This window comes from Abramis brama (assembly GCF_963993115.1).
Source record: "Abramis brama genome assembly, chromosome: 13".
NCBI lineage: Eukaryota > Metazoa > Chordata > Actinopteri > Cypriniformes > Leuciscidae > Abramis > Abramis brama.
Genome location: NC_139975.1, coordinates 9,937,946 through 9,955,482, shown reverse-complemented (window position 1 = coordinate 9,955,482; position 17,537 = coordinate 9,937,946). Strand labels below are relative to the sequence as shown.

The window sequence follows — 17,537 nt, the reverse complement described above, 5'->3', positions numbered from 1 at the left end:
AAAAAAATAATAATAATAATTATATATTTTTGTTGCCATGTTGTTTGTACATGACATATTGTTCAATAAAAAAAAAATATTACTCACCTTGACTCAAGCCTTGATTACTGTATCTCCCTCTTCACATGTATGGCCCATCATGTATTAAAATGAAACAGTATAAAGAAAGACCACTGACAATGAAGTCCCAGTTTTGTAGAGTTTACTTTGGCTCCCTGTGTCTGTTAAAATGTATTTTCTTATAGCCCACTATAGCTTACAAAGCACTGCATAGCATTGCAGCTTCATGTTACTGTTGCTTTATATTCTATACAGCATCAGGTGCCCTCAGATCATCTCATGTTAAGCTTCTGAAAGTATCAAAGGTTAAGCTCAAGTATAGTGAAGTATAGCTTTCAGCTATTTATGTGTCTAAATTATGGAAGCTGACAGAGAATAGCTTTTATTTTATGTCTGCATTTTAAACTTTGTTTTTATACATTTAAATACAATTTCATTATTTTTCCTAAGCTATAACTGAAGCAATTGTGCAAAGGATACACAAGGGCAGTGCAAAACCAAGTGTATTAAGTACAGAATAAATATTCTTAATAAAAACTAGATACGAAGCACTTTATAATGGTAAACAAGAAGGATCCAAGGATTACAGTGCAGATGCTGTGTTACCCATTATATCCTGTCAACAGAAGCAGGTGTCTGACTGACTGCCTCTCTGTTTGATTAAACTATTATACTGTTTGCAGAACAAATTACTCGGTGGATTAATGGATCTTTTGCGTTAACTAACACAAACTTGACCTTTATCAAACTGGAGCATGCAGCAGCTGGGCTATTTCTTCTAAGCTGACAATTCTTGTGGAAGGAAAAAAACGTATAGGCGTATGCATAAAACAGCTAAGACATCCTAACAAAACAGTATGACTGAGAAAAATACAGGCAATTGTGCATACAACAGTATGAACAGCAGAGGCACTATTGACACAAAACCGGAAAAGAAAAGATCACGTGTGATGACGTAATCGTTACGTAGGCAGCAGGAACTCAGTCAGAAATGGCGACGCTGCTGCAACCAGAGAAAGTGGTTTATCTCGTCCGAGGCGAGAAAAAGATTCGAGTTCCCATCTCTCAGCTATATTTTTGCCGATATTGCAGTGAGCTGCGATCATTGGAATGCGTGTCACATGAAGTAAGTAACGCGGGGTGTGAACAACAACAGATGTAGCCGTGCCAAGAGCGAGCTAACGGGCTATTGATGACAGTGTTGTACCGCCTATCGGTCCAAGTGGAACGATTTTTGGGCCTGTGATTGGCTAGTTTTTCCATCCGTCATAAATTATACTTCAATTGTGTTATCTAATTGGCTATATAACCTGTCAGTTAACTTCTGTACGTCACACTTTTTATGATATTTGACAAGCTAAAAGCTAGTAGGAGAATTCTGAATGAAATTAAAAATCTGCAGTTTGCCTTTATTTACATTATGTGCATATGCAGATTATAAGATCAATAAGGTTCCACAATCAATGTTTGCAGCACCCATTCGTGTTATTTTGAGGGCATAAACACTACCACACCCCGTAAAGACAGATTAAATAGTTTATTATTATTATTATTATTATACTTTCGCTAAAGTAATGTGTGACTTTTTCCATTGGCACCAGATAAATTTAATTTACCCTTTCTGTACGTTACAATATATAAAAACAAACAAATGCAATTGCTCGTCTTGAAAATTGTGTTTTGGTGTAATGCCTGTTCTATAGGTCGATTCCCATTTCTGTCCCAGCTGTCTGGAGAACATGCCGTCGGCTGAGGCGAAGCTCAAGAAGAATAGGTAAACCACATCTGTGCTAAATATCTGACAGGCCTGTGAGTGAATAACAGCAATGATTTTAATCATCTAACATCATTCTGTCATTTAACTTTTAACAATGCCTAGTAACATTTCTTGCCATTTTTATAATTTTTGATGCCACTCTTCCCCCTAATTGAGATTTTGAGAATTACGTATATTTAATAAATTTACTATAATGATATTAAATTGTCACATGAATCGTCTTTCCTTGTAAAGATGTTGAATTCTGTATGATGCATCGGTTTCAGGTGTGCCAATTGCTTTGACTGTCCATGCTGTATGCACACTCTCTCTACACGGGCCACCAACATCCCAGCACCACTGCCTGATGACCCCACCAAAACCACAATGAAGAAGGCCTACTACCTGGCTTGTGGATTTTGTCGCTGGACCTCAAGAGATGTAGGCATGGCTGACAAATCTGTGGGTGAGTCCTGGCATTTCCCAACCGAGGACATGTGTACCAGTGTCTGTATTGGTTTATCTGTAAAGCCACATGATTTACACTATAATGTATTCCATTTAATCCAAAATGGTTTTGCACTAGTTGAAGTGCTTTAAGATTATTATTATTATTTTGCATTTATGTTGGTTAATTTTACGCATACTATAGACCTGCATAAACACCTGCAACAGATTTCCTGAATCAAGTAATTTTACTGCCCAGTGCCCACACTCCATGTGAAATACTTTGCAAAGGGTCATAATTGTAACTAATCACAGAATATTCTTTTTTTAATAATTGGGATTTTGGGACAATTATATTTCACTCTGGGCTAGAACACATAACAGAGATAGAACCAAAGGACCAAAAAATGTGGGATAAAATGATGAAATTAGCATAGAAGAGAGAGGACTTTTCACTTGTTGCTTTGTGCCTGGTTAGAACATTTCAGTCTGTATGCACCACATTGTAATACAACTTTGCTCTTTTTATTTTTTTAGCCAGTGGAGGATGGCAGGAACCTGAAAACCAGCATACCCAAAGGGTTTGTACAAAACCAGCTCTCCTCTTATTACATTAATATTACCTTTTCAATATTACAATGTAGTTGACAAATCAGTTATGATTTCTGTATAGATCAACAAGCTGATTGAATATTACCAGCAACTGGCCCAGAGAGAGAAGCTGGAGAGAGACAGGAAGAAGCTGGCACGAAGACGTCCTTTCATGCCTCAGGCGTTCTCGGTACACATTCACACCACTGTGTCTAGAAACACCCTCCTAACCTAACATTTACTTTCCAGTTAGCAAGCACTAAACGGGTGTGGTCTGGTCTGTCTTGCATAGATGCTAAACTTTGGCTAAGTCTAATTGAAAAACAGAAAAAAAAATATACACAGTAACCGTACTGCTATTTTGTTTTGTGTGCATTATTTCATTGTAAAATGAATTATACATTTTAAATTATAAAACATTTCTTTTAAATATGCATCAATGCTGATTAAGTCAACTAAACCTAGCAGAGTCTGAAATGTGGCTACATAATAATTTTCCTAATGTTTGCTGCATATATACATTACCATTTAAAAGCTAAGGGTAAGATATATATATATATTTTTTGATAGATACTATTATTCACCAAGCATACTTTTAATTGATCAGAAGTGTAAGTAAAGACATTTATAATATAACCAACAATTCAATTTCCAATAAATGCTGTTCTTTTGAGCTTTCTATTCTTCAAGGCTTCCACAAAAAAATAATAATAATAAAGCAGCAAGACTGTTTTTAACATTGGTAATAAGATTTTTTTTACTTGACCACCAAATCAGCATATTCGGCTTTGCCATAACAGGAATAAATTACATTTTGAAATTATATTGAACTAGAACACAGTTATTTTAAATTTGTATAATATTTCACAATATTACTGTATTTTTGAGCAAATAAATGCAGCCTTGGAAGAGACCTCTTTCAAAAAATCTTACCAACCTTAAGCTTTTGAATGGTAGTTCAAGAAATAATTGCTTCAGATAGTTAATTTCTAACCCTGTAATACATGACTGGGTACTTTGAGCTGCATGTCTTGTTTACTAATGCAATCCTTGTTTCCTTGTGCTCCAAACTGCCACTTTAATGTTTGCTTGAATGCATTTGTTTCACTTGATTCTGTCTCTCTTCTTTTCTTTGCTTGTGCACGGTGATATTTTTGGTTTATACCCCTCTCCAGCAACACACTATTCACGTGGTGGTGAGTGGTATTTTTTTCCCCCCACAATTCTTACAGAAACACTAAGAAGGTCTTTCTTTTCCCCCAATCCCTCCATCAGTTTAGCATGTCTAATCTGTTACTAAATGACTTTGCTGATCACATGAGCTTCACTATTGCTACTTGGAATTCTCTGCATAATCGAATCCTTTGTATTTGGCAAGCGATATCTTTAATGGGACAATTGAAGAGTTCTGGTTATGCATGTATTTATGTGTGGAGATTATTAATGATGTTTGAAGTTTAGCTGCAGACCTATTTGATTATAATGATTAGAAAAAGAATAGTATTTCTGTAAATTAAAGAGGCAATATTAATTAATTCAGAATCAATCAACCAGTTTCTTGGAAAGCAAGCTTTTGGATAACATTTGTTGTTTAAACTATGTTAACTATTGCCACATGTACCATCACAGCAATCACTATGATGCCAACATTCATCTATTAATAATTAGCTTTACCTTGAACTTTTTAGTAGAGATACACCGATTGATCGGCTGGTGACCGGAATTGGCCGATTTTCACGTGATCGGCCATGACCGGCGACCGGCCGGTCAGTCTGACATATACCGATTTTATACCGGTCAAATGCACCCGGGCGCCGCATGATTAACCTTTTGAGCGGTATGGTCTCATATATGGGACTTTTATTTCTGTGCCCCTGAGAGTAACGTTACGGTGCCACATTTAGAATGTTCAGTGACGTCGCATAACTGCCAGATTCAAACTGTGCTTTTGCGCGTTGGCTGGTGCTGTGCCAGAGTCGGACGCGTTCAGCGCTGGCATATATCACAACTAAGCAGTGTTTTCAACCTCATAATGTTTATTTCAGGTTTCAGATATTTAAATACACATAATCACGAGTAAAACAAGTTAGAATATTTTAAACTTACGCATGAAAGGGTTAAAGAAAAGATCGAAAATAAATATTTGTGTGTGCTGTAAAGTGGTTAGAAAAAAATTAAATCGGAATCGGCTAAAATCGGTATTGGCAGGTCAAACCAGAGAATGTCTAATAGGAAGAGAATTGGCACTCTCTGCTTACTTCCGGTTTCTGGACTGGCTGCAGTAACACGTCTCTGTCCATGCGGGGGCGCTCGCAGGCGAGTGCAGAATGAATGGAGGTCTATGGCAAAATACCCCTCAAAATCCACTTTTCTCAGGATATAATTTTTTGTCTAGTAATTTGAATGTTGTATTCGAAAGGAGATGCAAAGAAATTACACATTGCTGGGTGTTAGATTTTTTAGAGTCACTTATTTGCTTTAAAAAGTCTTTTAAAATGTCAATGACGTCATACACATCGTACGACCAGACATACAGCTTTACGGCAATCCTTCAGTCACTTTGGTGCTTTCGCGCTCTGCACTTTCTTTTCACTCGAGGCATCGACAACACAGCTGACACAGGTAAACACACGTGCTAGAAGAATTTTTGTTTTGTTTGTTTCTGGTCCCGCTTCGGATGCCACGATGCCATCAAGCGGTATCTCTGGTCGTAATCAGTCCTTCACTGACCAATCAGCGTTCATTAGCAGAATGCTAGCGTGTTATGGGCAACAACAACTCAACCTGTAAGAAATCGAAAGGACATAAGTACTCGTTCATTCAACTTTCGACCTATAACCCATGTTGAACTTGCAAAACCTACAATAAAATCTGAGATTTCTCAATGGCAATCGGGTGAAAGAGACACATTTAGCCGTATAGCCCCATAGACTCCCATTCAGTCTGCACTCGCCCGCGATCACCTCCAGTGGAATTCTAATGGAACTGCAACCAAGATCTATACAATGGGGCTAATAGGGAGTGCCAAGGCTCTCCGTAGACGGGCTCTGGTCAAACTCAATGAAAAATCGGAATCGGCCTAGAAAATTGTAATCGGTGCATCTCTACTTTTTAGCCAAGAAAAAGTCTGATTAGCATGAACTGATGTGGTCTACGTTTATGTCTAAAAGGAGAAGTATGGACTGGGAACCAGACTACAGAGACAGAGATCTGGAGCCCCAATCAGTGCCCTGTACGGCCTTTCGTAAGTATCACGTTTAAAAAAAAATCCACTGCTTGGTGGAGTTTGTTATGGCAGGGATATTATGTGGAGTACTGAGATAATTGATGCATCACATTTTGTCACAAGTGGCCCAATTATGCTTTTTCGAATATAACCTTTCATGTAGTGTGTAATATAGATGTTTGTGAATGTAAAAGATCTACAAAGTTTTAAAGATCAAAGTGCACAACAAATAAATGTATTGTCTCCTAAAAGAAAGAATCGATTCTGAACTGCCGAAATGAGTCGTCAGCTATTCCAACTCACTTACTGTTAAACACCTATGTAACAAATGTGCATAATGTCAGCCTATGGTCTTTATTGGCTTTGACCCGCCCTCAAACACTATAGTTGTAGCTGAGGCCTGGAAGAGTTTGGCTCTTGTTGTCAACATGTCCAAGAGAAGCTATTTTCAGCGCTGTGAATTCACTTTGCATGCACTTAAAAAGGATGAGAACTCGTGCTGGAATTGATACGGAAAAACCATCTCCTCCGGAGCTGAAATTCAGAAAAGGTAATGGCTAGCTTGTTTCCGACGCGCACTTGTAAGTGGTAGACCAATCACATTAACAATAGACTGGGCTGTCTGACCAATCAGAGCAAAGTAGGCTAGTGGAAAGGTGGGGTTTAGAAAGACTGAATCTCTTGAAGAAATTAGGTGATATGCAATGTATATTAGGAGAAGTGTTTTTCACCTTGGATGCATGTAAACCTATTGTATAAGACAATTAGGAAGAACCTTTAAAAATAGCGTAATAGGGACACTTTAAATGATTGTAGACATTGTCTATATGATGCTATATTGTTTTCAGATTAAAAGAAGGAGAGGACCAGAAGGAGATCACTATAGAGTCAGCACAGGCTTTGGATGAAGTGGAGCCCCTGCCTGAAGACTATTACACCCGCCCTGTCAACCTTCCTGAAGGTTGGTCTCATCCCTGCTTCACCCAGTAATACTACTCAAGTACTTTCTTAATCCAACCCCTTTCTTAGTGCAGTGATGGCAGGTACAGCCACGTAGATCCATACTCACAGGTGCCATGGGGCATTTTTGGAGTTCGCGTGTTCAGGGTTACTTTTACTTAAGATCAAATGTGTAAAAATGTTAATTTATATAATAGGCCTTTATCTCATTTCCTGGTTTCGGAACGTTCGAAATCGCCAAGCAGTGTACTCGCACTTCCGGTGGTTACTTAGTTACCTTTAGATGAAAAGTAGGTCAGTAAACTTAAATAAAATTTCGATATAGACCAGTGTCTGTCAATATTAAACCGCATAAAGACTATTTAAATAGGAATCATGCATGTTCTGCGTGTCTCTGTGAATGAATGGCACAGACGCACTGTTTAATTTACCACACACACACTGAGGCACGCATGACACTCGCGTTGTTTTCAGCCTATATGAGGACATTAATGCACTTCATCAACACAGCCGCTCTGAGAGTCACTTCAGAAGCATTTTAGCTTCATTTGAGAAAAACTTATCATCATATCATAAAACACAGAGAGACTCAAAGGGCTACAAGACAACCCGTCAAAATAAAAGTCTGGTTTAACCTTTGAAGAAAGTTTTGCTTAAATCATTATTACATTTTAAATAATTGGTTATAACAATTTAATTAAACCATTAAAATGGAATCAAGAAAACTAAAAAAAGAGAAACTTTTGGGAGATGCGAGAGCGAAGTAGTCCAGTGATAATTAACAGGCAGCCATGGTGAACGCAATAAACGGAAGACACAGTACACTGCTTCAGCAATTTTTCGCGGCTACTTCCGGCGTTCTGTTGTGATGCGATAAAGGCCTATTGAATCACATTAGTCATTCTAAGGCAAGATGCCTAACCTCACCAAAGAAATTTTTGTTTGTGACTAGATCTTTATTGACTTATTGGCATATTTTAAACATGGCTTGTGTTTCAATGCAGTAACGAGTCTTCGCCAGAGGCTGCTACAGCCTGATTTTCAACCTGCAGGAGCTTCACAGCTGCACCCCAGACACAAACACCTGCTAATGAAGCGCTCTCTGCGTTGCAGGGTACGTAAACGCATCCAGCTTCTCTTTCACTGCAAAACAAAGCTGTTCAGGAAGCTGCCGTTGAATCACTGCGCCAAAATCTTTCAGCCTGTTTTCTTTTATATACATTAGCTTTTCTTTGGATTCTTTGATAAATAGCAAGTTAAAATTTATTTTGGAATAAAACATTTTTGTAACATTGTAAAAATCGTTGTCACTTTTGATCAATTTAATGCATCTTTGATGAATAAAAGTATTAATTTATTTCATAAAAACCTTTTGAACAGTAGTTTGCATATATTCGTTTTCATATTTGTATTTGATTGCCGTGAGCTAAGTTGCAGATCTATTGAACAGTTTAAAGTTCTTTTAACTACTGTTTTTCGTTATTTCATTTCAGAAATGTGAGCACAATCTGAGCAAACCAGAGTTTAATCCAACCTCAATAAAGTTCAAAATCCAGCTTGTGGCAGTGTAAGTCCTGTGTTTGTGCTCTAAATAATTTTAGTTTGTTGTTCTTTTCTGTTTGTTGTTCTTTTCTGTTTGCTGTTCTTTAATTTATTTACTAAAGGGTCTTTCCTTGTCAAATCAACAACATTTCTGAAATTTTCCCAGCTTAAATTTTTGTTGTTGCTAAAATTTCTGAAGTAAAAAGACAAACATAAATAGTGATGAAAGCTGAAATATTAAATGTCATGAATGTATACGGAGTAATCCACTATTTTGTAGGGCGGTGTCAAAATGACAATTTCCACCTGAGATCTGGAGCCAAATTACAATTTCAAAAAGATGGCAGCATCATTATTATATTTTTACACAAAGATTGTTGAAACTAGAATAATTTGTTGTTAAGATATTTCTCTTTAAAATGAAAAAAGTATCAGATGTATACAAAGTGACCCACATTTGGTTTTCAATCACCAAAAATGTGTACAATTGACCAATTTTCTCATGGAGCCACGTTAACATGTCCATATCTCTGGGATTGAACCATCGAGGGCCTTTAAAATGAAAATACAAAAAAAAGGTTTATTAAGGACCAGAATCTAAAAGGATATTACAATATCTCTTTAATACTTCTTGAGTTACAGGCATGCAAACTTGGGGCAAAAAACACATGCGCTGTTCCCCATTTTTGAGCTGTCACTGTTGGCATATAGTGCAACAAAGATTGCAACAAATATATACATACATTCATGACATTTAATACTTCGGCTTTCTTCTTCATATATGTATTTCTTTCATCAGAAATAAAGGATTGAAAATTTGAGCCGGGGACCTCTGGATTAGTTGACACGGAATGACCCTAAAATGAATCAATTAACGGTTGTTGTTCTCCTTTATAGGAGCTACATTCCTGAAGTGAGAATCATGTCCATTCCAAACCTGCGTCATATGAAGGCAAGCTTGGTTCATGCTGGAACACTTGAATTAATATATCCTATATATAAAATAAAATAAATAAATAAACACCATTTGTCTGGTTACACTTTGAAAAAGTTCTAGACCTTTTTACTTTTGTAAGTAATTGTTGTATTTTGTTTTAATACAGGAGAGTCAGGTTCTGCTGACCCTGACCAACCCAGTAGAGAACATTACCCATGTGTCTCTGTACACCTGTGAGGAGGAAGACCCAGATGATATTAACAGCAATGCTAAGGTAAAACGCCACAGCTGAGCTTCTCTCTAACAGATGAATTATAGTGATACCGTATAAATGAATCATCAGCAGTGTATTTGTCCAATAGTGATGGCTGGTGGTTGGTTATTGAATTAGATAATTGTCCTTATCTGGCTTGAGCTGAAACATAACTCTAAAAACAAACACTCAGTTCAGTCTCCAGACAGAAGTTGTTAACCTTGAGTGGGCCACTCCTGAGGAAATGATGCGGTCATTATAGCCTCTCCATCACTGCGCCACAGTGCTTGAATTCACTGGTAGCGCCTCATTATTGCCTTGTGTTGTGTCCCCCTACGGTTTGATTTATAAAATATGATTGTTTAATAGGTGCTGGTGCCCTCAAAGGAACTGGTCCTGGCAGGGAAAGATGCCGCTGCTGAGTATGATGAACTGGCAGAACCTCAAGGTTTTCAGGATGACCCAGAGTAAGAACCACCGTTGCTGATGATACTGAGAGCAGATAAACAATTGAGCTCATAAATTATCGAGAAGATGAGATTGCTGTAATACAGAGTCAGAAGGACAGACTGCGAATAGGTTATTTATTGATTGATAAGTAGGTCTGCATGGAATCTGCTTTTATTACATCCAATTTACCCTGTTCCTTTTTTATGAAAAATGTTGGCTCTTTTGATAATACTTTCAGGTACCGTTAAGAGTATAATAGTACTTTCAGATCTGTTTAACACATTTAGCTGTATTTAAATTGCCTTCCAGTGTAGAAAAGTTGCACAGATTCCACGTGAGCCTATATATCTTAGTTAGATGCAATATTGAATTTAACATGGATGAAAATGAGGCTATGAGGGATAGACTTACAGTCTATACAATGGCACACACTGTGTAAAGGTCCTAGATCACGTAATTTTCACAACTTGTCTTTTTTTTTTTTTTATCAGCATGTTAAACAACAGTAAAATCCATTGAACATACTGTACTTCTATCACTCACATCCTTGTTTTCATTCCTGTCAAAAAATAAATATGGCTTTACCCTGGCAAATGTCTATTAAAGATCACTTTTTAAGATTAATTTAAGAACACAAAAAACACTGCTTGTAGCATACCGTTGATTACCACAGAATTTTTTTTTTTTAAAGCAAGCTTAAGGCACTTACAATGGAAGGTAAACTGGGTCAGGATTGAAATGCTTAAAATGTAAGAGGTTTGACACAAATTTGAGCTTCACATGAATTATTCAGCAAAACTTGGTTCATAATCTGAGCTCTAAAGTTGTCAGACCGTTCTTTTCTGAAGTGGGAACACTTTTCTAGGTGAATGAGCTTCTGTTAATGCACTACAGAATTGATTCCTGTGCAAGTGCTCTATACTTAAAAGCAGCAGTTACACCCCAAAATGATTAGCTGTGGTAATCAATATGATGATTGACTGGTTTTAATGTTGAAGAACTTGCATTAAACATCAGCTTAAAGTTGTAGGCAGTAGAACCTTGCATTTAAGCCATTACGTCTACTTCAAATCATCTGATATCATTGGTTCCTGTTTTTACCCTTCATTAGTAACAGTCTTCTCTTTTTTTCAGTGTGGTGGCCTTTAGAAAGTCAAACAAGATCGGCTTCTTCATCAAAGTGATTCCGCAGATAGAGGAGGGGGATGTCACCGTTGCTTTCAAACTCCGACATGACTTCCGGAACCTCGCTGCTCCGATCAGACCCGCTGAGGAGGGAGAAGCCACCAGTGAGGCCATCTGGCTCACACACCATGTGGAGCTTAGCTTGGGTCCCCTGGCAACCTGAAAACACAACACACTCGGACGCAAGTAAAACATCACGTGGCACTAAACTCACTCACAAACTTACACAATCTCTCTCTTACTCATGAAGATGTTCATCATCTTGGTGAAGTGAGTGTAAATGTTATCATGCATCACTTACAGGAACACGGTTGCTTAACAGTACACACACTACTCCTACACATGAGCCAGATGCTTTGAGCAGTGATCTCTTTCTCTCTTCCTAGCGCCCCCCGCTGATGTATTTAAATGCATGTGATTACAGTGACATCGCCTACTGTTGTTTCTCAGCTTCAACTCCAGTTATTCTCAGTGTTAATAAAGACATTTAGATTAATGCTTCATCTAGTTACTGTGTTAATTTAATATTTTGTATTTGCTGTAAAACAAGCAAAATGTTACTTGCAGTTGTGTGGCACTGTTAGAAAGTGAGACAAAGACATTGTTTGTGAAACATGCTAAATTTTGTGGTAATTCAGAGGATGAACATCAGTGCATTCAGCTTTATTTATCTGTCTCATGTAGTAGCTGGAAGTCCTGATTTAGTTTCTAATATAACAGCCTTAAAATGTGGTTGAGCAGTCTTATCAAATAAAATATGTCAAAAGTGATGGATCTGGGCGTGCTTTATTATTATTATTATCATCATTATTATTAATGGCAACATAATATTACAATATTAAAATGATTTATTTTCATTAGCATTAATGGTTAAACAGGGCTATTATTAAGATATGCTGAGTAGAGTAAACTTATAAATACTTTAAAAAAAGGAATAACAAAATCTTTTTTAAAATTTTACGATTTAAAACTTTATTTACAGGAACATCCTTTCTTTTCAATGTAATACAATTGGTATTATTAAATCATTATTTATTTACTCATCTACATTGCTTATTTTTCTATGGAACAAAGAATGCTACTTTAAAAGAATATTTTTACTCATCTGAACACTTAAAAAGAAAGGAATACACTTTTTAAAACTGTACAGGAAAAGTAGTTTTATTTTATTTTTAATACATATTAAATCATTTACTCTTCTACATTTTGCTTTCTCATTTTTCTATGGATCAAAGAACTTGACTTCAAGTCAGACTCTCCTACGTCGAACACTTTACCCTTGCGATTTAATTAAGTCGTGAATTTCTGCTTTATTAAAGACATACTTAGACCAAAAATTCTTTCATCATTTACTCACCCTCAAGTTGTTCCAAACCTGTATTTCTTTCTTCTGCTGAACACAAGGGAAAAAATACTGGAAGTCAATGGGGTCCATCAACTGTTTGGATACCCGCCATTCTTCAAAAGATCTTCTTTTATGTTTAGCAGAAGAAAGAAATTTATACAGGTTTGGAACAACTTGAGGTTGAGTAAATGATGGCAGAATTTTAAATTTTTGGGTGAACTATCCCTTTAAGAACACGCTTTAATGAACAACATTTCACGAGCTAGTCTTTTTGAATTGGCGTTTCAATGAAAAACAATATTTCTTTGCATCTATGTGTCCTTGCGTCCAAAGAAAGAATAACTTAATAAAGAACATTGGGATGCACCATTATTGAAACGAGAGACACCCAAAAACGCGGTGAAAGCAACCGTTAACAGCTCACTGGAAGAGGAACGGTTATCAGAAGTAACGTTATCGGTCTGTTTCTCATACAAATCAATCGTATGACTACAGAAGACTTGGAATAAGCTTACGACTCTAATGGGTTACTTTTATCATATGTATGGTGTTTTTGAGTCTTTTTTTTTAAAGCTTGACAGTCCCAGCCCATATTCACTGTCATTAAATTAACAAGAGTGACCAGAGGATATTCTTCAAACATTCACGTTTTGTTCCACTTAAGAAAGAAAGTCGTACGTGTTTGGAATTGCATGATGGTAAGTACATAATACATTAAAATAGTAACATTTAATATGTGAGGCTGTCCACTAGATGGCAGTCTATCCGGTAAAATGCAAGTTTGCTCTCAATTTTTTTTAAATTTCGCAGTCAACACATATGCCTGTCAGATAATATGATCTGTATTTTACTTGACACAATGTGTTATGATTTGTTGTTGTTGTTATTATTATTATTATTCATCATCAAATTAAAAGCTTTAGATTAAAAAAACAACAACTATAGGCTATAAAATGACTAACAGTGCCCATGCTAGTATGAAAATACTTTCACAGGCCTTAATGTGCACTTAAAGCAAAGCCAAGAATATATTTACCTAGTTAATGGAACGATTTAAAACTGTGAGTCTGTACTGTCTGGGAAAACATTTACCGGCCTGTATTTTACACATTACACAATATCCCACAGTGTGTTCAGCATGATGGCATAGTTCTTGTGCCCTTACTAAACAGGGCTGCCTGAACTGTAATGCACACAGTTACACATTACAGCACACCTGATTATGTTATTTTACAATGGTGACAAAGTAAGGTCCTAGTGTAATGCTTCTAACAGTCTAGCAATTGTGCTGGGGAGTCTGGATATAAAAATAAAGTGAGCTTTAATGGTAATTGGCAGACTTCTGTGTTTCTCTGCACTGTTGATATTGGCATGTACTTGCAGTCGCAGTAGATGATGTGGATATGGAAATCTAAACTTTTTCATGTTCATTTTTCGGAACTGTAACCAGATGTGTTTTGTCTCCATGCTTCACAGATAATCATTTTAAACTATGGCTCTATTAAGAAAAGGAAGCTGTAGCTTCCATGTAAGATGCATTTTTTCTTCATAGGCATGTCTGCCTACGCCAGCAAGGCCAAAACGTTTTATATGCTGATTGTTCAGTGTCTTTAGAGGAAGATAGATTAAAAGTATCTCCTGGTCTTTCAAAAGAAGTTAGAGAAAAGAAAAGTTGTATATAGAGTTTATGTTTGGTCACCTCTATGTCAAACATACAGCAAATACATACTGGGTTGATGCATGATAGACCATTTGATTACTGTTTTCCCTGGTCTTTGACTTCATAAGTTTTCCAGCTTAATGTTTCCATCAGTTGTGTATTTTTTTTCCTTCTTCTTATTTACAGATCTATATGTGGGTAGTTGACACACATGTCCATAAACTTTTTTAATCAACTATCAACATCATGAATTTATTTAGGCTATTTATTTATTTTTTGTTTGTTGGTGCTGTGACTAATCACTGTATGATTAAAAAATTATATGGACATGTTATGAATTTATTATTATCACTGTTATCAATAATCTTCCTCTTTATCTTATTGCTTATTTAGTGCAGATCACAATTTCTTTTTACATTTTTCAAAATTTTAATCATCTTTTCATAATTTTACTTTAAATGGTCCTATTGTGTGACAATTTATCATTTTTTATTATAAAAAAGTAAAAATATTCCATCTAGTGTCATCTAGGTCATATAATCTGCATAATAGCAAAGTGCTGTTTAAATGTTTAAAATAGTTTTAATTGGAGTATAGCACCACAGGTCAACCCATGCATGCAAGTATGAGCAAACAGAACATAATGACCTGTCAAATCATCATCATGTTTTGTTCACAATGAATCATCAAATCATCATCATGTTTTGTTTGCAAAATCTTTAATATGAGGTGCAGCGCACATCATGATTGTAAAGCCTGATGATTTGTTACTTTATTTAACCTTCTTGAAAAGACCTTTTGAGGGTCGTTAGAGGCCAAAATGCCTCTTGTGTTCCCTATTTCTGCAAATGTGCTACAGCCTAATTATATGTAAAGTGTCAAGCGCTGCTGATCTAAAGCACAGCCAAACCTCATAAAAGTCCAGAGTAGAAGGGAAAGCTACCACCACAGTAAAAATCTCCTAGACTCAGGATGTTGTCAAAAACCAAAAGCCTGGTTGTCTTCTTTTGTCTTCTGGTTGTATTCATTTGTAATCGACCAACTCATAGAGAACTTTGATAAACGATGTGTCGGAGATCCTCTCCTGCTCTGTGTGTCTATGGCCATGCAAATGATAATCTGGAGAATGTTTATATTGCAGGCTGGTCCATTACAACATGAGAGGCCCTGGTAAAGCTCACTAATGGTTCCTCTGTGTAGGATTAGCCACCTCCGGTTGTTTCCCATTTAGGGAATTCTTTTTACCGTTAAACCTATATGTCATGTTATACTGCACGGTTGAGGTCTTTCGCTGCCATTATGGGGTGTTGGAAGGCCTCTTCTAATGGAGCTGACACATATTTGTGTAAAGACTCAGTTCCGGCAGCATCTTTTCGCTGGTGTCCTTAAGTGCTGACCTGTGACACTGCTTTGGGTGATTTCGAGTGCACATTTTAGGCAAAACAGAATTCTTTCGCTTTCTATTTTCCACACAGAAGAAATGAAGCTTGAAATTATTTGATGATCTTCACCTGAAGACCTTTGAGAGACATGCGGGATATGAAAACACTTTGAAGTCATGATGAGAATTGGGATTCGCTCGAGCAATTTCCTCTCAACTAGCGGTATGATTACATAAAGATGTAAAACCCAGACATTTCCCCACTTTTAAATGCCTTGAACCTTATGTATTTTCTAATGGAAAATAATGGTAGCTCCCACCTTGCAGTTGTCCAAGTCTGTGATGTCCTCGTGTTGTTTTATCTTTAGTACAAGCATAGGAAGATTCCACATTAAATTGTGGGGCTGACAGATGTCTGGACATTTCCACCATGACATCACCTACAAAAGCAGTCTTAAATTCTGAACTGACTTCATAGCTGTACGGCTCAGAGGCCAGCTGAGAGATAGCAGGGGTCCACAGACACCCCGGTTTAATACATATATCAGAAATTGAGAATTTTCAGATGCCCAGACGCTGATAGTATTGGTATTGTATGTGCTGCACTCCTGAGACTCTTTAAAAGCAGATGCATTTTTACTGCCTTATTTCAAAGCTTTCATATGGGGTGGATTATATTTCCATAAACTGTTTTAGTCATAATGTCTGTATAAAAAATTCAAATTTAATTTAAGTGTCAGTATGTGATAAAGTAGACACAAGTTACATATATATTTACATATATTCTATAATGTTCCAATTTTGGGTTTTTATTTGTATATTATTTGTATATATATTACCGTTCAACAAATTTTATTTCAAATAAATGCTGTTCTTTTTATTCATGAAAGAATCCTGATAAAAATGTATTGAGGTTTCCACAAAAATATGAAGCAGCACAACTGTTTTCAACACTGATAGTTATATATATGTTTCTTGAGCAGCAAATCAGCATATTAGAATGATTTCTGAAGGATCATGTGGCACTGAAGACTGGAGTAATGATGCTGAAAATACAGCTTTCCATCACATGGATAAATTACATTTTAAAAGATAAAAAAATGTAAAACAGTTATTTATTTATTTTTAATAATATGACTGTTTTTGCTGTATTTTTGATCAAACAAATGATCAAATAGAACCTAAGAGACACTTTCAAAAACAATAATTTTATTAATATATTATTATATACATTATTTATAGGGGCAGTTAGAGATGTGACAATAGCAATAAATAGTGTAGGGTCAGAAAATGCTGCAAGTACTAACTTCTAGGTTACAGCTATGACACAGTTCCTGGCTTTTCACTCTGTGCCTATAAGCTGGATGTTGAAAAGACCCAATTAATCACTGTTTCACCTCTATTCACCGGACCATCATCTGTCTGATTACAGGTAGTTGACCATGTCTACACAGATAGACAAATGGCTTCAGTCTTTGAGCCTTGAGACAAGGCCAGGTCTGTGAAATCCATGCTCACACATAGTTCCAACAGCTCTCTCTCTTTCTTTCGGCTTGTGGTGGAATGTTGATTTTGGAGAGTTTGGTGAAAAGTAACACTCTTGAGAAAGCAGCCCCGCTCCGCTCTGGCTGAAACTGACATATATGCAACCCGTCGCCCTAGACCCTTTAGCATTTGTCTTTTAATGTGCGCATTATATGTGTTCAAGTGAAGCAAAAACGAACTATCCTACAATCCTTTATAG

General features: G+C 36.5%; 1 protein-coding gene across 2 annotated transcripts; it reads left to right on the top strand.

Annotated features, from left to right (window-relative positions):
* The first annotated feature begins 965 nt into the window (after positions 1-965).
* Positions 966-12,177, top strand: dctn4 (dynactin 4). Of its 2 annotated transcripts, XM_084133796.1 has the most exons (14): positions 966-1,186; positions 1,764-1,834; positions 2,104-2,282; positions 2,801-2,844; positions 2,937-3,044; positions 4,030-4,050; positions 6,025-6,098; positions 6,929-7,041; positions 8,045-8,154; positions 8,534-8,607; positions 9,480-9,534; positions 9,686-9,793; positions 10,142-10,239; positions 11,357-12,177. In XM_084133796.1, the coding sequence occupies exons 1-14, from the start codon at positions 1,052-1,054 to the stop codon at positions 11,568-11,570; spliced, it is 1,404 nt and encodes a 467-aa protein (XP_083989922.1). In that variant the 5' UTR covers positions 966-1,051; the 3' UTR covers positions 11,571-12,177. The 2 variants fall into 2 exon arrangements, with proteins under 2 accessions (XP_083989922.1, XP_083989923.1); XM_084133797.1 differs by lacking the exon at positions 4,030-4,050.
* The last annotated feature ends 5,360 nt before the right edge of the window (positions 12,178-17,537 follow it).